Source organism: Empidonax traillii, unplaced genomic scaffold (genome assembly GCF_003031625.1).
Source record: "Empidonax traillii isolate 1590-97213 ecotype Southwest subspecies unplaced genomic scaffold, ASM303162v1 scaffold74:size2480735, whole genome shotgun sequence".
NCBI classification, from domain to species: domain Eukaryota; kingdom Metazoa; phylum Chordata; class Aves; order Passeriformes; family Tyrannidae; genus Empidonax; species Empidonax traillii.
Window position 1 is genome coordinate 475,236 of NW_020955267.1, and position 24,556 is coordinate 499,791.

The following is a 24,556-nucleotide window of genomic DNA, read 5'->3' on the forward strand; positions in this document are numbered from 1 at the left end:
CCTCTCTCCTCAGTTCTCCTATAAGTCTCACCACTCGCTTCGTGCACATAGAGCCATTTCTCTTCCCTCTGTTGCACTCCTAGATTGGATTATGCATAAAATCAGTTTTTATCAAAGAAGGGATAGGATTATTTTAAAATCAAAAAAGAAATATATGTTATAGATCTTCCAATAATCTACATTGATTTGAAATAGGGATATCATCAAGCAGTTATGCTGACAAATAAATAACACAGTGTGACATGTAGAGATGATGAAGCCTCATTTACAAAGTTCCTTTTATCCCAAAGGATCTAGACACTCTTTATAAAATATACATATGGTTAGCCTATGAACTAAAAAGAAAAAAAAAAGTGTCCATAGGAACAAAAATCACTTTGACCAGCACTGTAAATAAGAGCATCTGTTTAACAGTGCACATCAATACTGTTCTTTAATTCAGGGAAGGATTTAAATTGCAATAGTATATCTAGCAGGAATTATTATCTCATGTACTCTTATTAATTCCTAACAGACTGTATATAGAAGGAAAAAAAAAGGGCAAATTATAGAACACTGGATCACATCCATATAGAAATTATTATAATCTCCAAAGTCCTTATTATAAAAAATCTGGATCTGTACATAAATATTCAAAGTATTTCAATGCTGAAATTCAAATGCCAAAAACAGTATTAGCTGCAATATGCACACAAGCCCTGTGAAAAATTGTGCCAAAGGCCATTGATAAATCAAGTAAAACTAATCCCAGAGAAAAGCCTTGACATTTGGTTGAAATAAGGGCATTAAACTGAGTTGGTCAGGGATCATTTTTACTTGATTTTTTTACCCTCAAAATGAAAAAAACATTTTTCAAAAAACTATGTTTTGATATATTTTTGTACACTTCTTTTAGATGACAATTGATGTTGTTCTCTACATTTTCAAACAAAAACTTCTGTTTTTCTAGTTTAAAATTACTTACAAGCCATTGAAAAGACCAAAAAATAAAAGGAAGTGAAAACTGACAAAATCCAAAATTAATTACATGAAGTTTCATTGGCCAAAACTCATTGTTTTTCTAATAGTCTTCTGAGAGTTTAACTGTTCATTCCAATACAGAATATTTTGGTATCCTGATAATTTTCCCAGGACAGGAAGACTATTTTCTTCTAAAAACTATTACAAATCTAACTAGAGCAGTTTGAATCAAGCAATATGAACTTAACATAGCCTGATGCAAACCAAGTGAGCTACGGTCACTTGGAAATGGTAACATTGTATAAAGAAAATGAACTCTTCCTTAAACGAATGTTTTTCACAAACAGGCTCCACTACTGCTCATTCAAACAAAAAAAGACCAAAAATCAAAGAGAAATTAATGATATAAAGGAAGTAGCTCTTGCAAAACAACAGATGGAATGAGATCGGAAACACATGTAGTAAGCTGAACTTTTTTAATAAGACCAAAATGACAGAACTGGAACAAAGGAACAGAATGGATAAACATGCACACAAATCAGTAGAACAGTTGCTAACTAGAAATAGGTCTGTAATGCAGAGCCCAAATCTTGACTTAGGTCCCAAATTATCTTCTAAAGTTGGGGCTTTACATTCATGATATCAGTTTAGAATTTTGCAGAAAGAGTAGCAAAGTATAAAATCCCTATTATGACTACATGAAAACTTTCTCCACAGTTTCTAAGGTGAATTATTCCCCTCATATTTTAAATGCTGATATTCTGGATCACATATGAGATGGAAAGTCAGTTCACATGAATATTCTGATCTAAGACTGAACTATGTAAAGAGGTGTTAAAATAGAGCAACATCTGGCAGCTTCCCCAGATTCTGCCAAAGGTGAGAGACAGCTTAAGGAAAAAAACAGGGACATTGGATAGGTTGATCATGAAAACAATCTATACTTATTAACTTATTCTCCTAGTAAATTGAAGTAAATGCTTTTGAAAAAACACTTTCTGGGTCTCTTTAAGTATTGATTTTGAAATTGCACACTCCTCCCAACGTGAGCCTGTGTTGTGAAGACACAACTATATAAAAAAATAGGAAAGTTTGTTTAAATAAAGAGAAAAAAAAATCATATGGAACTATCATTTTCTGAGTTAACTAAAGAGGCATTAAAACACTGCCTGTTGAATATATGTTTAAATTGTTACAAAAAAAGTTACCCCACTGATTCTTCTGGTAAAATAATAAACTAGACTTTTTCCAAGTCCTTTAGATGGTATTTGGTATATAATAACATTTATCAGTCTTTGAATACTTTGGAAGTAAAAAAAAAACCCTAAATACTCAAGTTGTATGAACTAATCTGAAGTCAACACAGATCTGGAGTACAATTTAGTATTAGTGCTATATGAGACAAATCATCTTTCTTTCAAATATTTGCCTCAAAATGCATAGTGATGTCAAATTACTGCCAAAAGGAAAGAGAGAAGTAAATAATTCATCTAATCCATATAAAGTTTTTCCTGTTCACAGGAATTTCAAACACAGTTTTTTTCAGATGCGTTATGCATTTGAAAGGTTTTGGTGATGTGCTGTTATTTTTTTCTCTATTATTTGAAAGCAGTTAATCTTATATTTCTTCATTTGTGTTTTCTATTAAACTCTGTCATGTAGACAACTGTTAAAAAAAATTACAAAGTATGGTTTCTATTTCATAACTATACAATCCAAAATGACTATTTCTACTTCAATACATGTTTCACAGTCTGTACAAATACTTGCACAGGCAACTCTGAAATTTGTTTTCAAGAACAGTGAAATCACTAAAATTCAGCTGTATAAATACTGGTGATAATCAAAGTAAAAGAGAAAGTGCACGTAAAGGTAATCAACTCATAAATCTGAGGAAATGTTATCCAAGAATTTACTTCTAGTCATAGTTCTAACTTTCCAATATCAACCTTTGCTGCGTGCATTTCTTGAGGTGTTAAAATGTAATAGCAAGGAAAATTTTATGTTAGGGCATGTAGTTCAAAGTTACTGAGCTCCTGAAAATGACATTTTTATGCCAGCAACTCAGTAGTAGGCAAATGAAAAAAATGAACAGCTTTTTCCCGTGAAAATTGAAGCTCCTCAAGGCTAGGGGACTACATCAGAACATAACCTGGAACTACCAGACAGACCATGGTAACATCCTCCCCTTATCCGTCTGGCTTGCTTGACTGATTCCTCAAACACCATCAAGTTTCCCTTGAATTTAGACAACTCCCTGTAATTCTCTCCCTTTCCCTCACCAACTCCACTTGTGCAATCTGTGAGCTGTTGCATAAGTAATAATTTTTCAACACTATTAAGTTCTGAATTTTGTACATTTGTTTAAGCCAAAACGTATGCCACTAGGATACAAAGGATAAACCCTAGGTGGAAAAGCACTCTACTAGTTTTAGTTTGAAAGTAATATATACAGCAATGTCTTGTCCTATGTATCATGATCTAGAATGCCATTTTGTTATCCTTTGAAAGTCTGATGGATGAAAATTACATTACTGCCTGCTTTACTCTTAAGATCCAAAACCAGTTCAAAATAAGCAAAACCAGTTCTTTATCCAGACTAAGAAACTTATCTCCTCCCTCACTTTCTAGCAAATATCATCTTAATTAAAAAGTAGACTTTTTATGTCTTGACTGTATCTGTACTGAAAACCTCTTGCTACTGCTGTCACTTCATATACATAGGCACACACAGAAAACTTACCAGACTCTGTATTTAGGAGAACAAGAAAGAGATTCAGTACTTTATTTCATCTACAGCTGGCTAAAATAATCACAAGGGTAACTGACAAATAAAACAGCTATCAGAGACTGTTCTATGAAAACATAAAAAGTTTAGCACATCTTTTTTTAATAGTGTCTCATCAGAAGCTATACCAATATATCTTGCAATTGAGAAAAGAGCTTTATTTCAAAGAATAAGTGGAATTCAAAGAGTTAAAACAATGGATCATCGTTATCTTCATATACCTAGCTCACACGAATTTTTAAAAGTAGTGATCTTCAGTGTTCTAATGGATTAAAAAATAAAATTATTTTCAAACGTATACTTAGGAAAAATCCCTTCATTAAGCATTTGGATCATCTGTAATTTATAAGCATGTACTTATATATTGTTTCTTCCTTGATGTGAGCAGATAAACAAGTCTAGCATTGTTGCTGTACAATAACAGAAAATTGCTAAACACAGAAAATATATTGCAAAATGGCAAAAAAGAGCCAAACCATTTTCCAGGGTTTCAAAATAATCTTTGACAGGAACTTTATTTTTTCCAATTTTTTATTAAAAACATACACAAAATATCAACAAAGCAAAGATGCTAAGCCACCAGTCCACTAGATGCGAGCCTCTGACATTTTCCCTAAATTCCTTCAGAACAGTTACTTAGATCAATGAGATTTCACTATCTTGAAAAGGCCATGCGACTCTTCATCACACAAACATTTTATAGAAAAAAGGAAGAATATTCAAAACACCATAAAAATTAAGCAACAAATGCTGCTTTTATATATCCTTAGCTTAGAAAATAAAAGGATATTCCAGAAACTAGAAATGCAGCTATTCTTTTTCCATCTCAGTAATTCAACATTAAAAAACCCCTAATTTAACAGTAATTTCCAGGTCATTAAATCATTTACTCATGTAAGAACAAATATTAAGAAAAGAAAATAAGGATGGATAAAAAAATCTATAAAAAGATAAAATCATGCCGTTATTTAGCTTACAGAGAGAATACAGAACATCTTATTATTTTTATAAAAAAATTGGTGAAAATTATTTGGAGACCATACAGTATCTCTTACATATAAAGCATTACTGCAGATGGTACATATAGTAAGGGAATTTAACTATAGTCCTCTTCATATTATAGGGTTGTGTTACAACAGTGAAAATACATGTCATAAATAGGTTTAACACCTTTAGATGACCTCTAATCATGTGTCATGCTGCTCAAATTTCACCTGTTGAATGCTGTAGATACAGGTAAGTAAATATAAATGTCATTAAAGACACAAGTTATCTTATTTGGAGAAGTTCAAGGATTTAATTTTTTGACAGCTTGCAATCTGAATATCTTCCAGTGTCAACAAAACCTGTTCAAGCACAATCTTACCTTGTTTTCACTACATCAAGGGGATGCATCAGGCAAATTTCTACAAGACCTATAAAAGAATAATAAAAAAGGCCCAATAAACATTTTTACATAGTTGGTAGTTTAATTTTCATTGACTCCAATAGTTTTTGAAATTTGAAAAATAAAGTAAAAACCTAAGCATATCATTGAAGATACAGTACTAAAACACCTAATGTATTAAACATACTCCTCTGTAGCATGTAAGAATAGTAAGGATTTTTGACAGTAAATAGTGTTAGTTGTTCATTATTGTGGAGAAAGTGAGGATTTAAGCTACATGATCAATTTAATCATAGTTTTTGCTCATTTTTCTGACTTAAGAACAGTGCGAACATTTGACTGGCATCATAAATAACTACAATAAATCTTGCTGAGAGAAGCAAAGGAAGGGAGGTCAGGTTGGCACTGGTTTCTTTGTCATATAAGACTAATTCCTAAGGACACCACAGGACAGTGCTGGGGGCTCAGATGAACTTGATGATGAGACCTGATTCCTGAGCTGGGTATCTGAGCTGCAGCCTCACTTGTTCTTCGTCCTATCCTGCCCTGTGCTGATGCTGATGCCTAGTCCTGGCTTTTCCTCTTTCTGTTCCACTGCTCATCATAAGCACTTACATACATATGCTGGGAACTGTCTACATTCCTGAATAGAAGGTGTAAATTGCAAGGGGGCAATGCCAAGGTAAGAGAGATCTGGAAGATCCCAAATGCACCTGTCACCACCAGCTTCAAAGTTGGCTCTGTTATTTTTTCCACTCACCTGACACCTGAAAATCCATGAAAAATCCATATGCAACCCAGGGAGAACTTTCTGCTTAAATTTTCTAGGCTTGCCTTCTTCTACTATCCATTTCCTATCTCATTCCAAAGAGCAAAATACAATAGAAAAGTGTATTTATCAGGATCAGAGTAAAAGTGTATTTTTGAGATCTAGCAATCTGCAGAGATAATGAAACCACTATAAAAGTCTTACAGGATTTTGAAATGTTGAGAAAATACATATACCTATGTCCAAGACAATAATAACAATGTTTTTGAAATTTCTGTTTCCCTGTCTTATTGAGTCTTAAACATCCACCTTCCATCTTTTTATCCAGCATAATGAACTTAATGCTATTGCACACACAACCAGTTTGTGAAGACTATACTTATTACAAAGTTTGAGTTAATTTATTTATTTATCTTTATAGAAAAAGTAGTTACAAAGTTTTTTTGTAATAAGGACTGTGTCTTTTGGTGATTCACACTGAAGTATATGCTAAGTATATAAGCTATGTATACCACAGAGTCCTGCTGAAATTAATCACATGCTTATGTTCCACTAGATGCTTTCCTATTTCAGATGTCATTGTCTCATGTTCCAGATTCTGTCCCTTTACTTTAATGGCACAGAACACGTCTGATCTCAGGTGTTACTAACAGTCTCTAATACCTAAGACAATTTTTTACATACTAGGCTAATCAGCTTCTTTCTCTTTCTAAGCAAGGTAAAGAAATTACGCTGACACAGAATGAAATCTCTCATTTTGAAATGTTCCACACACAAACTATTGAACAAATGGAATTTGCATTTTGGCCCTATGCTCTGACAGACTTGATGGAGAAAAGTTCTTGGTGGGTTTCACGAAGGAACCAGGCCCCGCCTGAGCAGCGTACACTGCTGCATCAGAAACTTGAGTTCTTTTCATTATTGAATAGAAATCTCAGGGAGGCCTAAAGTTTCAAATTTCAATTATTTTAGAACTAATAAGTTTAATGTTTCAGGTAGAACAGGAAAACTGTGGGGTTTTTTTTACAGCTTATATCAGAGAGGCTTAAATTTCAAAATATTATCTACTTTCTATTTCAACTTTATCCAAACCATCTGAGTAACACAGGTACTTATTAAATAAGCCTTTTACATTGAACCAAAGCATTAGTAGGGGAGGATTCTCATTGTAGTCATAAATGCAACAGAGTTTTTAGCTCAGCCTATAATAAATACCTGTATTTAAAAATAACCATTTAATTTCTGCTTGATATACTTCACACAGCAAATAGACATATTATTGATAATTGTTATATACTTATCATAAGGAATAATAAGCTATTTATATAACAGCAAAGAACTGCAAAAAGTTTTGTATATGAATACAAATAACTTTTGGAGTTAGTAACAAAGGGAGGGCTTAAACTGTAGTGCTAGAAGTTTCAATTAAATATATTTAACAGGTATCTACATTAAAGTTTGTAAAGATGTTAAAATGTTTAAACTGAGTTCCTGACATAAAATACTTGCTGAAAGCTCTAATTTAACATAAACATTTTTTTTTTGTTTCCTGTCATTCGACTCCAGTACATAAGGATTGCAAAACATAAAATTGGCCAGAAAGCCCCTGATCCCTAGCTTATGCCACTGAGTTTGAAGGACAGTAACAGGTTAATATTTATGATCATTGTTTTGCTGTATTTTCTTTTCACTCCATGCAACATGGTTTTGTTTTTCAATTCTGGATAAAAGGAAGGCAATATAGGTGATATCAGCCAAAGGACATTAATATTAGTAGTAATAAGATTCATTAAAAAGAATGCAATTTTTCTAATGAAAGCAAAAACTGTCATCATTATTTCTGTGCAGATATATTTATTGCTGTACTTATTGTCCAAGAATTACTTCTCTTTTACTTAAATAAGGCCATATCACATGTCACATAAGTGAACACAGGCTATAAGATTTCTATCCTGATTTTGTCCCAAAACCTGTAAACTACTGCAACAGCTGCCAACAGGTGCTTTGCGAGTGGAGCTGCAGTCGAGTGTTTCAGTGCTGGCAGGGGGCACAGTCTAAGAGTTTTTCCCTTTCCAGCCGCCCTCCTTTTCCAAGTTCTCCTTTTCCAACCTTACCCCACCTCCCCGCTCCCTTTCCGTTTTTGATCTTCTATTCCATCTTGTTTTGGCAGATAGACCCTACAGCAGGGGGCCAACCATGGGGCCAAGGGTTGTTCACCCTATTCTGTTTTTGCAGCATTAATGACCATTTTGGGAGAAAACTGTACAGTGCCAGAATTTGGATCCATTTTCTTGGTCCTCATAGGATAATTTTTAATTTGGGAATTTTTCCAGTAAGTGAATCAGATGAATTCCAAGGTCCTTGGCAAGAACTCTGTTTTGATAACTTCAGGATTCTATTGGTTATCTGGCTTTCTCAGTCTTTCCTTTGTCTCATCATACAATTACACACTAGGTTTTAAACGATGTATAGTTACTTGATTTCACCAGACAGAATTCTTCAAAAGATGCTGGGATTATGACACAGCTCTCTGAAGAGCACCAAAGGAGCGCACAGCGCGCAGCTACAAATACGAGCTACATTTTTCCATCTAGTATAGTAGTCAGGCAAATCATTACAACATCCTACTTGATAGCCTGCCCAGAAAGTGTGGTGGCCCTATTAAATTACAAGCACTTTGAGATGTGCTCAATAAAATAAAATATATAGCTCTTTCTTTAGCTAATGTTCATCAGCTTTGTGACAAATTCAATTATCGCTATGAAAATCTAATTTACTAAACAGTTCTATCAGGGTGCAATATATTTTAACTTGTTACTCTGCAAAGACTACTGTTTACAAACTTCATTTTCATGACAAAGTAGTTAACACAGCTACAGATACATTGTCCGAAAAAATACTCTAATCATCCCATCGGGTCTCCTTGGTGATGTCACATGCAAACTAACCCAGAGTGATTTATGGTGCTCTAATTATGTTTAAAACAACTCAGATCCAACTAGCTGAACAAGAGCCCAAAGGAAATATAGGAAAGAACAATTACTGGGTCATTCCAACATTTGTTGTCTTCTGGGTGGGAAAACATTCCCTGTGAAAACTGCATACTAACCATAAAACAAGACATCATCAAAATCTCTGTGTTGAAGAAATAACCAGCTGTCATAATTGACATACTCTAACTGTACACAAGTGGAATATCAACAACCAAGAAGGGAGTCCAGAATTCTACTACGTAAAACATTCTGCTCAGTAACTGAGTCCATGGAGGGAATAAAATGACAGAAAATACTGATCCCCAAACTGACCCTCCTCAGTAAAGCATTTTCCCTTTTCCAAATAATATCTTCTGTCTTTAAATTGTTTCCCATTAGGGATTACATTAAGTTTCCTGCTACAAGATTCACACTTAAAATTTCAAATTGGTAATCTCCTATATCTCTTCAATGCAAATGTTTTGGTGACTTGTGGGTATTCTGAGTTACTTTTTTCTTTGTTTCTCTATTCCATCACACATACAAATCCTGTATCAATAATTATATATGGCTTGAGAATACTTTGACTGTTTAGAATATGCTGTAATTATATAACTGGCAAGTGAAAGTCTGAGATTTCAGCAGCACAGGATTATATCTCTCTTCATTTCCACAAGTGTTCCCGTACTTCATCTCTTCACTGAAAAGGGAGAAAAAGAATGAAAACAGTTCTTGCAAAATAGCACAGATAAAAATAGAACCATTATGTCTCCGGTCTTCCTTAGGAGATAAATTCTTATTTTCAGCATTTCATCAATCCTCAAAGCCATGAACTGAACAGTGTGAAGTGCCTGTGATACACACTGATTTGTCTTGCAAAGAAACCTGAGTAGCTCACCCTCTACATGTTTTCTGCATAATACACCATGAACACAGATTCAAGAGATGTAGAGCATGATCCATGTGTTAGTTCAGACAACCCCCTACAGCGTAGCAGTCATTATGCACCCTCCTCCCCTTGTGTTACTCATTTCCCTGGAATAACAGAGTCACTGGAGAAACACAACAGACAGGAGACTGGCCATAGAAAATGTGGCAATAAACACATCAGCACTGTATATTGTATAGCTGGAACAGTTTATATTTATTTTGGCTTTTACATAGATACAGTTACAATGTAAGAAATGATCATAAATAATTTATGTGTACTATGCATTTCCTTCTGAGAATATATGTCTGACAGAAAGAATCTTGTGTTGATCTTTGTATCCTAATAAAAACAATGACAAATTCCTCTTAAATATGCTTTTCTGTTGGCTAAAACACTCAATTTGACAAGATGAAGCATGGAATCTCCTCCTGATTGTAACAGCACTATTTGAAAAAGCATCAATTCCTGGAAAAAAGCATCTCTGGAAAAAAGTGTCCCTGCAGTCAATTCTACACAGGCTCATTTCTATTGGCTGGCTGTCTGACTCCATCTTCACAGACACATAAGGCTTTTACCTGTTCTGTAAGAGTACATCTCCCTCAGAAAACTCCACAAAATGCTAGGTTCACTGTTATATGTGCAGCAGCCAAGGTCCACTCCTTTCCTAGGGAGGCAGTCCCGTATTGTGCCCTCCTCAATTGTAGTACACGTCAACAAGGTCTAAGGAAAACTGTACAGGAGTTTAGTATAGACTGTGCTGGAAAAGATCTACCTGTTAGCCTTCGCTTAAGAAAGTGATATTTATTTTAACAGTTGCCCAGGATTCTATTTAGTGATGTGGTATGGGATTAACTAATGGTACCCTGGAGCTCCTCACAAACATTAATTAACCTTTTAGGTAATGAGTCAAATCAATGCTTTCCTTAGAAAATGTGGAGAAATGGAAAGTTACTAAAAGAAGTACTCCATAATAGAAATGCTGCATTCATGAGTCATTCTCCCTCAGAGACCTTGTCTACACAGAGAAAATATACTAGAAAACATGTTAATTAAACAAGTTGTTGAATATGATTTTTCCCTTGGTGTGGACAAGGATGTCTGTGTTTAAAAATGTGTTAGCCGATCACAGGAGGATCCCAGGAGAAGCTATTGGTTTACTGTTGCATTTTAGAAGTCTTTTGTCTACAGGAGGAGCTGTGTCATGTTCATTATCTTGTTAAGTAACAGATGCAACCTGTCAATGTAACACTGCTATCTGGGAACGGAGGAAAAGCAGGGTTGGGAACTGTGATTACCTGGCTTTCAAAAAAACCCCACCCAAGACTTCAGCAGCTGAAGGAAATTTCTGACATTTGGTCTACAGCATTTGTGCTGAACGTGGTCAATGTTCTTGGAGCAATCTCCATCAAAGCAATTCAGTCTGTGTTGAAAAAATAACGGTGCCTACGTTATATGGCATAGCCAATGAGCATTTTAATCTTCAAGGTTTCAAGTAAAGGTTACTCAAGTTCAGGAGAATCACATCCTAGATGTGTGAAAGACGAGCTGGCAATGAGCGTTTCAGGCAGCATGTTGTCTAGATTGGCTGTTGTTCACCTGTAAGTCCCCTTCAGTTTCCAAGTCCCAATCGACACACCCAGATAGAAACGTGCTCCTGTTCAGTGCTCACATCAGACAGATCAAACCTCTCATCTCTGATGCTCACAATGCTTACTTAGAATCTGCTGGATTTTACTGTTCCCTGCTCAGCTAAAGAAAGCATTATTATTGCCAGATGAGAAATTGTTCAGTTCCACTGCAAATATAAGAGAAATGTAATTGCAGTCATTATTTTTGCTGAGCTTGAAAATGGGGTTCCAGCAATTGAGAGAATAGATAGAAAATTGTATGGAGCTTCTTGAATAACCATGTTATGAATACAGGATGATATGACAAGATAGTCATGCTATGATACAAGATATAAGTTGTGATTTATGCCTGGGCACACATGCATAAATCTTTATAGGCTTTGGAAGGGCAAATTTCACCTTGCATATACACATGCATATACAAGTACTGAGAGGCTATTGCAATTATAATAAAGCAACATTTGCAATTCAGAGTTTGTCAATAAGGAACGTATTGTGAAGGTGTTTGTCTTGATGCCTCAGGTACTCTGTTGGAAAATTGAAAAAATAGAGGAAAAACCCCCTGAGATTATTCTTATATTTTAGTTTCTTTTTTAAACTTGTTTTTATTGGATCTTTTAATTGAAGAGAAATGGTTCTATCAAGCTATTGTATTTCCCTTTCATAGCAGTTCTACCATAGTATGGACTTTTTTTTCAGTTTAACACACAGCCAAGCTGATACATGTTGATTCCATGTGAGCAGACCATGTATAGATACGCCTATCAACACCATAGCTCTTTGATCCACAGTGTGTACCTGACTTATATTCAGCAGACTTCTAATTTATCAATGTATTTCTTTCCCCTGGGTAAAAAATATCTAACTTTAATATTTAAAGTATATATGCAAACTATTCTAAATTTATCACAAATTTAGAATCTATTGTTTGTTTTCCACAATGTTTAAGGAACAATCATTCAAATCAGGATATTATGCTCATGCTACCAGCAATAACCATATCTTTATACTTACTGTTCCTGGAATACAGCTCTACAAATCTTTTAATGTGCTTCACTTAAACTACTCAGTGCTCATTTATGTTCTCCAAATACTGTTTACTGAGTAAAACCAAAGACTATCTTCCAGTTTAATCTGATTTTTAATTTGCTTGTTACTTTAAAATGAAAAAAATTAAGTCCTTTTTCACAGACTTACCAACTTGATTACCTCATGTCTATGGCTTAACTGCAGAAATACTTATATACATGCCATTAGACAAATGTATGGCAATTTGGAGGATTAAGTTAGTTTTAAATTACATATAGTTAAATACATCTATAGTAAGACTAGAAGGAGATGTCAAAAATCAGTGCCTAGTCACAAAGGATCTTCTAGAGCTAGATCTTTTTGGAATAAAGTTTCTTCCAAACTCCAGTAGCATACGCTACTTTCAGAGGCATGCAGTTCCAACTGCACTACTCATATAAAGCCTCTTTGAGGTAAAATGCTATGTAGAAATGTTCTTTGTATGGTAAGACCTATGAAATTTGCATTTATGGCATAGTCAAGCAGACAGTTTTAAAATTCCAGACTTTTCACACCTTTACCTGATATTAAAATACCAAAGCTGTTCCAGTGAGGCTGAATACCATAGAAAGTTTGAGTATGTAGCCAAACCATGTAACATTTAGGTACTGACAAAAAAGATAATGGAGCAAAACACAGCACACAACATTAAAAAAAAAGGCAAGTATTTTCTCCAAGTTCTTAAATATTATTGAGGAAATATGTCATGCATCTCCAGAATTCACCACTTAGAATGTTACAGGAATTTGCTCCACCTTAATTTCCACTTCAATTCCTATTTAAAAAAATAGCAATAAAAACATTAAGATATCACAAATACCTCTGGGCAAAGTCACTTTTTCCAAAATGACTAGCAATAAAGAGTTGTTTATACAGCTAGCTGATTTTTTTCTTTAGTTAGTCTCTCTGATGCTGTATTGGCATTAAAACTTTGAGTTATAAAATAAACACTTGCAATTTACAAACTTCAGTATCAGAGTCTCTAGACACAAGTGAAAGGCTATATATTGTGCAAATTCTCCATAAATTTTTCAACATGGATTACAGGCTATTATGCCACTCACATATGACATATTCTTTCCCGGATTTGTGTCTGAAATGGAAGCTTTTTAAACTATGATTGAAGGGACCACTGAGGTCAGCACTGGGTTACATGATGTTTGTGTCACTACAGCTTCAGATATTTCAATGCATATTGAATCAATATTCTTGCAACAAAAATGTGTAACTGATATTTTCGTTGCTGTTATAGTAAAATGCTTCTCAATAAACTTGTTTTCATAAGAAGTTTGCCTATTCATATGTCCCAGAGCTGTTGTAATCTTCATTGCTAATGCTGATCTAAGAGCAGGGACATTATTCTATTTCTTGACACATTTAAAGTTCTCTAATGAATAAAGCAAACAGCTTATGGCTGCTTGGACTGTCACTCGATTGCCCTGGAGGGTTTTAATGTCCTTAAAATAGGCCTCCTAGTTTGTATTTAACTACCTTGTCCACAGAGGTCTGAGGGATAGAGCAGATCAAAGATGTGCTGGCAACATAAAAAGCAGCTGTCCTTCATTTACCTTTAATTAGCTACATCTGACCAGATTCTTTATGGCCTCTTTGTCGTGCATTCAACAGTCTGTAAGCCTTCTGACCTGTCCTTAAGGACTGTACCCTTACAAGAGTTTCAACAAAATGCAAATTAAAAGTACGAGATACAGAACTTTGAAAAAATATTTGGTCTCACTATTTTGGATTTATCTGCAAAAGCTACAAATCGCTCGGAATTTGGAGTGTCAAAATGAAATGGTTCCTGAGCTTACATTTAGTTATTTATGGTTCTCTGTGTTCTCTGCGTACTATTCAACATTGCAATGAGTAAATATCACACAACAAGGAATCCTAAAGAAAACTGCAAGGCAAGCAAATACATCTTTGGCTAGGACAGTATGCTGCTCTACCAGGAGCTGTGGCACTCACTGTAAAGAAAGTCACGTACCTGCCCTCCCCCTACCCTTTTTCACATAGATCCCATTAGTTAAGAGATCTGTCTACTTAGCACAGAATGCACACCAATATCCAGTAAGATTTTGACTAAGTGGAAAGTTCTGTCATTGCTCCAGCATTAATAGGCAGTTCTTGTACATTACAGCTCCATAATCAGGATGCACTAAATGCTTGTATCATCAAACTAAGGCCCTTATGGAATGAAAAAGCCTGTTTGACACAGCAGCTAGAATGTATGCTAAATGACTCAAGTTACTGGTACTTGATCACACAGGGCATTATACCAACCCACTGAGATGGACAGAGAGCACCTCTTCAAATTACGTGGATTTTGGGTTTGGTCCTCTCACAAAACATTAGAAAAATACACAAAAGATATATACAAAGTAGAAAGGTTTCAAAAGCTGATTCTGTAGTCTAAGCTATCCCTTGACATTTTTCTCTATATGTAAAAGAAATTTATATCCTTCACATTTTTTTCCAAAATTCCAACTTTTTAGTCTTCCCTAAGAAAATTATAATTAATCACATCTCCAAACAAGTCAGCATGCCTTCAAAGGCAGTTGTGGAGAGGTACATAAAAAACTAAATAGCCTGCCTTAATAAATGTACAGTAGCTAGCAAGCAGGTGTGGCTAGAAGCCAAAACTTATTCTTCAAGAAAAGTCTCTATTAAGAGCAGTATGCAGAAGTAACTTTTTCCCAGACTATGAACCTTGAGAGATTACTGTTACACCTCAACTTTACTCTCACAAAGTTCTCTTCTAGAATTGTGCAGAGTGCTTGACCCACTATATAGCTGACAGCTAGACTTACTCATAATTTATTACAAAGACATGTACTTTTTGTCTTTCATTTAAGAGATTTGATTTAAAAGAGGAGTCAAATATACTTCCATATATAACTAAAAGAGAAGCATGAAAAAATAAAATAAAATTAATGGAACATAAAACCACATTAAACATGCTTACTTCTGTCACCTAGATCCTAAAGTTAGGAATAATTGAATAGTTATTAACGAGATGTAGATTTTTTTCTATCTTTTGTCTCATCAATATAAATGCATATTGAAGCACCTAGATGTATGAATAATGCTGAACATGTAACAGAGATAATGATAATTTTCTATGCATTACTCCGTGTTACACTGAAAACACATCATCTTTGACTGGGACACTTCAGGGATCCAAAAATCTGTCAAAAAAAAGCTTGCCCAAAGACAAACCTAACTGCAGGAATGGGAATGTTCCTGAAATATTACCATTACAAAGCACTAAAATAATGTAGCTTAAAACCTTATTTTTCTTCTGAATCAATGAATGTAAAGAATTCCTCTGGGTAAAAATAATTAAATTGCTACAAAACTCACACATTTTTTTAAAAAATATACATGCAAGACATGGAACAGCTACTGTTTTAGACCCTTAGAGAAGTCTACTTTGGAACAGCTGCTGAACTGAACAATGCTACAAACAAGCAGGAGTGCTCAAAATGAATTGTGAAATCTTTTACTCTGAGGGGAACCATGCAGTCACAAGGTGACCAGCTATTCTAGAGTGAGGTCTCACTTATTTTCCTTACTTAATATCAAGGGCTTAAATTTCCTGTTTGTAGGAGCAGAAACATTTCAGAACTATCAAAGGAGAGTAATTGCTGTTTGCAAATTTTCTTTTGTTCAAGATCTAGGAATAATATTTTAGACAAAATATAACTCAAAATAAAGTGTATATGCTGTAAAAAGCTACTTATGACTATAAACATATGTTTCAAATAAATTATTTTCCCCTACATATAGTATATAGAAATATATGAAGCTTGACAAAAATAATAGCCAGGGGAAAGCTCAGTATTGCATGGCCATTGCTTGGAGAATGAGACAACTGACCACAAAAAAAAGCAAAAATTTCAGAATTAGTTTAAAATTATATGAAAGCTTGAACAATTGCTGTACCTTAACATATCAAATTGTGTTCATTGTAGTTTTGTAAACTTTTGTAAACTACAACTTTCTTTGCTAATCTGTACTTAAATGGCTTTTCTGAAAAAGTTTTGGTTCCCATTGAGAAAGCTGAACAGCTTTTTCCAACCTTTCCACTAGTTGCTGCAATATAAACTGAGCAATCCCTGAGTTTTCATTGGCTGTGAAACAATGCCATGGCTAATAAGACTTTATAAAATTTTTATGACAACCTAAAATATCTTTAGTTTCCTACCTATTGAAAACATATTTATAATATAATGCAAAAGTATAGGTAAACTAATGTTGTATAAATATTCTAGGTCCATTCCAGATGGCTACCAAAAATTTCCTTAAAATAGGTTCTTTTTACTGTTTAAAAATGAATACTACTTAAAAGTAAATGTAACACAATGTTTTTCCCCATTCCAACTGCTATAATTTAGACTAAAAGTAAATTTTTTTCATTCCTCTTAATGTTAAATATTAAAGTTTAAATGTAATTGAATTTTTCCACTTTACTGGGGAAAATGGTGACAAAAATATCAAGTATAACTATATCAAAACCATCTTCACAACAGAGATCTTTAATCTCTTACAGACTTAAAATCAGCTATTTCACAAATGTGGCGCCTCCTAATAAAAACTCATTTTTTAAAAAATAAGCATATATTAAAGATGCAGAAGTGTAGACTTTTATCCGTTGTTTGAATATTCCTGAGATTTTCAAATATATTTTTGTTGGGGTTTTGCCTGTTCCAGTAGTTATTTGACATTACTGTTAAAATTAGGTTGATCTAGTGTCATTTTAAGATTTGTGCTCTTGTTAAAAACTTTAGTTATTTGCAGGCAGTGCTCAGCAATTTCATTGTACTTTAAAGAGGTAACTAGAAATTGAATATTTTTGCAGTACAGAAATAAAAGCAACTCATCTTTGATTTGTTGCTGTCCAAAATTTCCACTGAAGTTGTAACTTCTTTTTTCTGTAATAGAGACTGGATCAAATTCCAAAAGATATTTCAAGAAGAATATATTCAACCATCACATACCAAAGCAAAATAGTTCTGCAATGAGATCAGAAACTATATATGTCTTTCTTTTTCTTCTCCAACTTCCCACTAATATTAATAACCACTACTATAGGATTACAATACCAAAATTCATCCAGATTACAAGATGAGGCTTAAAACAACTGCTTTGTATAAAAAGATATTCAGGACTGAATATCCTGCTTATTAAGATGGAAGCAGTTTCCTAACATTTCAGAGAAGTCTGCTTCATATACTACAAGGAACTGGATTCTTAATGCTGACTAAAACAAAATGACTGATTATCAAACATCTGTGGATAGAATAAAAAAAGTGAAATATTTTCCTGAATGTGACCAGTATACACAATGCTGTCAAATATTCTAAGGTATTCTACTACATGCCTTTTTTGTTGAACTCTATGTTGTGGCAACAGGTGATGACAGCACCACTATTTTATGTTATTTTAGCAGTCACTGGTCTTCCCAGTATTTTTCACCACTCCCATATGCTGGCAGTATATCATGGCAAAGATTCAAGAGAAATCCACTATGAAGCTGTTTGTTAACTGGGAAATGTCAACGTGCAAAGCCATGCCTAGAATTAACCTGTATTTAACATTTTCAGGCACCCACACCCTCTCTTCTTTTGAAAACTTAATTACATCAGCAGCTTGCCAACACTAAAGAAATAAAGAAAAACAAACAAACAAACAAACAAACAAACAAAATCACCATAGAAGAAGGGAAAAAGTTGTAGCTGTATTTAACACAAAGATAAAGCAATAATCCTCCAACAGAGGCATGAAGGAAGGCTAGTAACACCGAACTTGCCAAGAGACAAATGTCTTAAAAATATAAATACCACCATTTAAGAAGGAATAATTTTCCACCAGAAATATGAGGACTTACCACCAACAACTGTAATGATAGAAATTTTCAACTTCTTTCTCTGGGAAAATACCTGATTTTTATTGGTCATTAACTACATATGTCACTGAATTCTTAAGTATCCTTTCTCAGAGAAGACACATTTTCTCCATTAAGGGGTTTAAAATGAGACCTTTTTTTTTCAGAACAAAATAAACCCACAAAACAAGTGAGGATTCTATAATCCCCTTGTTTATTTCTTTAATACAAGCTCTAATCACTGACAGGTGGTCACTTTATATATAAGTAAAAAAAGGATAACTGTAAGTCTCAATGCAGCTGCAGTATTTTTAGAGAGTGTTTGTCACCTGTAAAGAATGCCTCTGACATGTTGTAGTGGGCCACAATATTGTTAATGCTAATACAGAAGCTCTACATCCCTTAGTTATGTCCATGGTTCCCCTGCAAAAATATGTGTATTAGAGCAAAGTAGTGTGATGCAATCAGCATCTGAAAAGTATTCTCGAGTCCAAGTTTCTGGCATCTAAACAGTATCCTGAATGGATTTCTGGCATCTAAAAGGGTATCCTGAAATGTGCACTACAGAGTCAATCCTCCATTGTTCAAATCTCTCCTCTCTACATGATCTTGAGCTAAACAGTACAATCTGTTCTCATCTCAGAATAACAGGGAAAAAAACCTCACAGGAAAATGAGAGTTTCTGTATAGTGACAAGTCAAGTCTTGTCCTCTTCACAAACTGTGAAAGTTAAGAACAAGCAGGCCTGCAAATCCACCCTCTCAGGATCAGAACCAGCTTCAGCGTTGGCAAAAGGTAAATGCTGACATGTGCTTCTTCTACATTATGACATCAAAGAAGCAAAAATTTCCTGCAAAGTTCCTAAAGACATAGCATTTTTATTTTACATTATTATTAAAGGACTGTGACTAAAAGACAACTAATACATTTAATTCCTTTTTGCTACCTTGTTATGTCTATATTTGGAATTAATTTAACACAACAGAAAAGAGTGATAAGATTAAGAAATTAATCACCCTAAGAAATTAAATCACATTAAGAAATAAATCACATTAAGAAATTAAACACCTATATTACGTGCACTCTTACTAAAAATTAGCTTTTGTCTTATTTGGTTTGGACTCCTGTTCCTTGTTAGGGTTTGGAGAATGCTTGGTGAAGAGACAGTGGAGCAGACAGCATTTTTCAGACTTCATTTTTGTCTGCATATGGCATGACAGATCCAGATAAAGAGAAACACCAAGTTACAAAATGTGAAAATCCTGTGATAGTTGAAAAAACAAGAAATTACAGTTGAAAACTTAGACATCAGCAGGCACAGAGAACACTCAGTTTCTAATATATAATTTTTTTGATATTCCCTTTATTCCACACTTGGAGCTCCATGCTGCAGGTACTGTAAGTAAGCAACACGGTCTAGTGAAAGGTGTTCCTGCCCATGGCATGGGGGTTGGAACTAGTTGATCTTCCAACCCAAGCCATTCTATGATTCTACGGCATTTAATCTGTAATTAGACATTCCCATCTTGGATAGCCTATCACTATAAAATTAGCCTGTTCATCCAGAGTTAATTCTAAGAATTCATTCTTGCAGAAACCATGAAAGTCCTTTAGAAAAAGACCACCTCCAGGAGCCCTGCATCCTGGAACCATTCCAGTAGGAAAGTCTGTGAGACAGCAGTCTCCCACTACTGAGTTGCAGGTGAGCATTGAAACTTGACACTTAAACTGGAGAGGATATCATCAGTGTACCTAATTACCACCATTTTTATGGTTTATGCAAAGGTAAATGAATAAACACTGTGTATATGTTGCAGGATCATTAATTTATAAATGGCTAGATTGCAACTTTTATTTGGCTTCCTACCATGAGAGCCAGTGAAGAAAACTCCACTGTTTTCCTCCAAAATAATGTCTGGTGCCTCTGCACCTGACTATTTATATTCATTGTAGAAGCCTGTACAGGAGAGCAACCCATTTCTGACTACAAATGTAGGAAACAAAGGAGGTGTGTTTTTTTAATGGAAAACTGTTATGGGGAAAAAGACACACACACCTTTCTGAAATATTACAGTTTGTTTTAAATAATAAGATTCATCCACCTAATTAGGTACCAAAGCACTCTTTTTCAGAAGAACAAACAAGCCCCTTCTGTCACCTTAAAAATATTATGAATTCTGAAGAGGTTTAAAATATAGCAAACACCCATCTTTCTTCTAACTTAAGTACAGCGTGTTTTTCAAAGTTTCAAACATTATCAAGTGCTATCATAATTAAAAAGATTTCTTTTTCCTCTCTTGCAAACTAAACCATCAAGGCATTTTCTCATGAAATAGTCTTTGAATAGTGATTTGCCATCATCACCTTTCAGAATCAAGGTTCAAATGTTTTGGTTTGCACCTCTGTAATGTTGAATCTGTGCTATATAGCAGATGTGTGCAGAGAAAACAAACATTAATTAAAACAATAGTCCCAAGGGAATTGTATGATCATAGAATGGTTTGGGTTGTGAGGGGCTGTAAAGATCATCTAATTCCAAAGCCCCTACCATCGGCAAGGATGCCACTCACTAAATTGGGTTGCTCAGGGCCCCATCCAACCTGGCCTTGAACATTTTCAGGAATGGCACAACTTCTCTGGACAGCCTGTTCCAGAAGAATTTTTTCCTAACATCTAATCTAAATGTTTCAGTTTAAAGCCATTGCCCCTTGTCCTGTCATCATCTGTTTGTATAAAAAGTCCTTCTCCCTCTGCTTTAAAAGCCGTCTTAAGGTACTGGCAGGCCACAATGTCGTCTAACCAGGATCATTCTCTTCTCAGTTGAACAACCCCAGCTCTCTCAGCCTGTCTTCGTAAGTCAGATGCTTCTTCTCTCAGATCATCTTTGTGGCCCTGTTCTAACAGGTCCACATCCTTGTGCTGAAGACTCCAGATCCGGACACAGCACTCCAGGTGGGGTCCCATGAGGGCAGAGCTGAGGGGAAGAATCACCTCCCTCAATCTGCTGGCCACTCCTTTTTTGATGCAGCCCAGGATGCAGTTGTCTCTCTGGTCTGCTAGTGCAAATTGTTGGTTCATGTCCAGCTTTTCATCTCAGAATCCACAAGTCCTTCTCCACAGGGCTGCTCTCAGTGACTTCTTGTCCCAGTCTGTACTCACACCTGCGATTGCACACCAGCATATATCCAAGGAATATGGCAATGCATACATTATACAATGGCAACAAAAAGGGTGATGACAGTTTAACTTGGGACAACTGCAGAATTTAGATGGCTACAGCTGTCCTCAAACCTTGCACACATTGCACCACCACTTCATTAAAACTGCCTATTCTGTTCCCTTTCTCTACATTTAAATTTATCACTGCCATCCACCTCTTTCACCTTGCCATGTTTTTGTGAACAATGAATCAGACTGTATATGTACAGCTCAGCAGTAAGAACAATAATAACTCACAGAAGCCTCGATTTACTACTGCTGCTACTTCTTAATAAACAGTACTTTCCAATTATACATCTTATGCCTTACTGCTTTTTTTTCCACTTAAATCATATTTGTTTACATTTGAGGGCACCTTCTTTTTCCCAAACACATTAGAAAATATATTGCATGTTCTCAAAAAGCACAAAAAAATATTTAAGACCTGCATATTCTTGTTGTTCCCTGAAGATCTTGTGTGACACTGTCATTCATTAGCTTGCTCTGGGCCATTACATTTCTCTACATCTTACTTATACTGGCACTCTGCCAGCACTGACTGTTCAACCCTAGAAAGCCCACATGTTTTTGCAGTTTTTGAAACTAGCATGACAACCACTCTGAAGAGTAGCTCTCACCTGGTACGTTAAACTGTAAAACCATGAACATTGATGCTGTTCTCTTTCTATTTAGTGCTGAAACTGAGACTATTTTTTCAGGTGCAACAAGAGCCATATGAAATTTCCCTAACGTGTAGATGTTCTGTAGCCATATTTATAACAGAACAGATCCATTAAACTTATCTTAAAATGTAAAGAACAAATGCATGAAGAATTGAACCCCGTGTACATTGCTGGACAAACATCATAGCTCTGACAAATACTGGGTAGTGCTCACGTCTCTCCCAGCTTAAGAAGAAATTGAGAAGTAATGCAGTAAGAGAAAGTCCTAGTGCAGACAAACCACAATGGTTTTCCTTCAACATATGAACGCATCATAATTGACTCTGATGCAACACGGGGAAATATTGAAGTGGGAACAGTATCATATATCCGTAAAACTAACAAAATATACAATGTTTACTTAGTTTGCACACATTTATGTCAAAACTATTCACTTCAACATATATTGCTTGAATAAATTCTTAGACTGTATGAGATTTGATTTAAGTAATTAACTAAAGTACTTCAACATTAATATGTGACAATTTTTATTTAGTTAAGGAATCACCTGTAATTTTAGTTTGAGGAAATCCCCTAAGGTTTTTGCTGCTGACTCTTTATCTGCATGAGCTTCACCAGTATCAGGTAGTGTTCTGCATCTTCTCAATGCACAAACCATGAATCATGAATAAATAATCAACCAAACCGATGGGAATCAATACTAGCAGGTCCTGAAGGCCACAAGTTAATCTACGTCTTCTTTACCAAACTGAACCCCAGACATTCTTCATTTCTCATGATCCTTCATTAAATAACTTTATTTTGTACCACTCATGAGCCCCCTGAAAAAAGAGGGAAACTGAAGCTTTGATTTAACAAATAATAATCTCACTGAGATTTGTAAAATGTAAAATGGTGTAAAATGCTTTTCCACAGAAAATGTTTCTAGCAGTTCTCCACTGACTACTCCCCTAATTTTGTATTGCTCTGATGTTTCCTTTCTTACTGTTTCTGAGCCATTTAATGGCAGGTATTCTCTTTAAATTATTAGTTGTACTCAGTATTATCACTCAAATACAGTTTGTAAATCCATTTGCTGTATGCTAATGTCTTATATTCCTTGAGAAGCTAGGGATAAAAGGGATTAGAAGAAAGCAACACTCACTGGTGCATACTCACAGGCACTGATTTGAAAATCTAACCCAACTCCACAGTGTCAGTTTTCCTAAATACTTGGACCTTTAAGTTTATGAGCATATTAGGAAAACAAATGAATAAAAAGTTTTCAGGAAAAGGCTGTAATTTTGCTGGATTAGGAAGTAATTTGAGAAACTATAAAAGTAATGAATATGTACACACACACATATGTAGATTGTTTAAGAATAATTCCTTTCCTATTTCCACTTTTATATTAGAGAATCAATAATTGAATAAATAATTAGTATTTGCCTTTTCCTAAATTAAATTAGCTAAATATTAATTACAGTTCAGAATTACACTTTTCAGTTCAGGTCAACAACTGCAGGTTCCCCAGAATCCTGACACACAAGTATTATGCAGATATTTTTTTTTTCCTTTTTTGATAATGTCTTTTTCAGAGCGGAATTTATAATAAAATGTCATTTAGGGCATATTTCATTATAATTACTGTCACTGGTAAAAAAGCTATTCCCTAAAAAAAATTGCACCATTTCTTGAAATAAATGATAGCCAGACAGCAGTTGTATATTCAGAAGCTGTTTTGTAATACTGGATGGTGACCCCTGCAAAATTTCAAAATTAAAAAGTCTCCACAACTGTAGAAATCCTCATAGACAACTTTTTTGGTAGATTAGAATTCTTTCCGTCCAGTCTGCCTGACTTTTCTGACAAATACTGATGAAAAAAATCAAACTTGAGAAGGTGCAAGTGCATGCAACTCTTACTGGAATGTGTGGAACATAGAAATCTAAAAATGAGAAGAATTCATACTCATTATGTTTGTCCTTAAAATCTAAATTATTCAGATAGATAAAAAGAATGTTACACTCATGCTACAGAACATTTCCTAAAATGTCACAATGCACAGCTAAGGAATAAAGTGGTATCTTTGAAAACCGTTTATGTCTGAGAGCCCAATGGAATCAGAAGTGGAGGATTTAGACATTTTTAAAAATCAGTTTTATATTTATAGTTTCATAGATATATAATATGTAGTCAAAGTTTTTGCAGTTTTTGATAATCAAAATTATTACTTATATTGTTCTATTTTTGGACTCACAACATAATGAAGTTAACGGATTCAGAAAGTTTGAAATGTCACATAG

General features: G+C 34.7%; 1 protein-coding gene across 3 annotated transcripts in view; it reads right to left on the bottom strand.

Annotated features, from left to right (window-relative positions):
• SLC25A21 (solute carrier family 25 member 21) overlaps positions 1–24,556 on the bottom strand; it is a 248,677-nt gene that overhangs the window by 100,635 nt on the left and 123,486 nt on the right. For all 3 annotated transcript variants that reach the window (XM_027880708.1, XM_027880705.1, XM_027880707.1), the window contains exon 2: positions 5,115–5,163. In XM_027880708.1, the coding sequence (XP_027736509.1) occupies positions 5,115–5,143 (29 nt within the window). In that variant the 5' untranslated portion in view covers positions 5,144–5,163. The remainder of the gene's footprint in view (positions 1–5,114; positions 5,164–24,556) is intronic.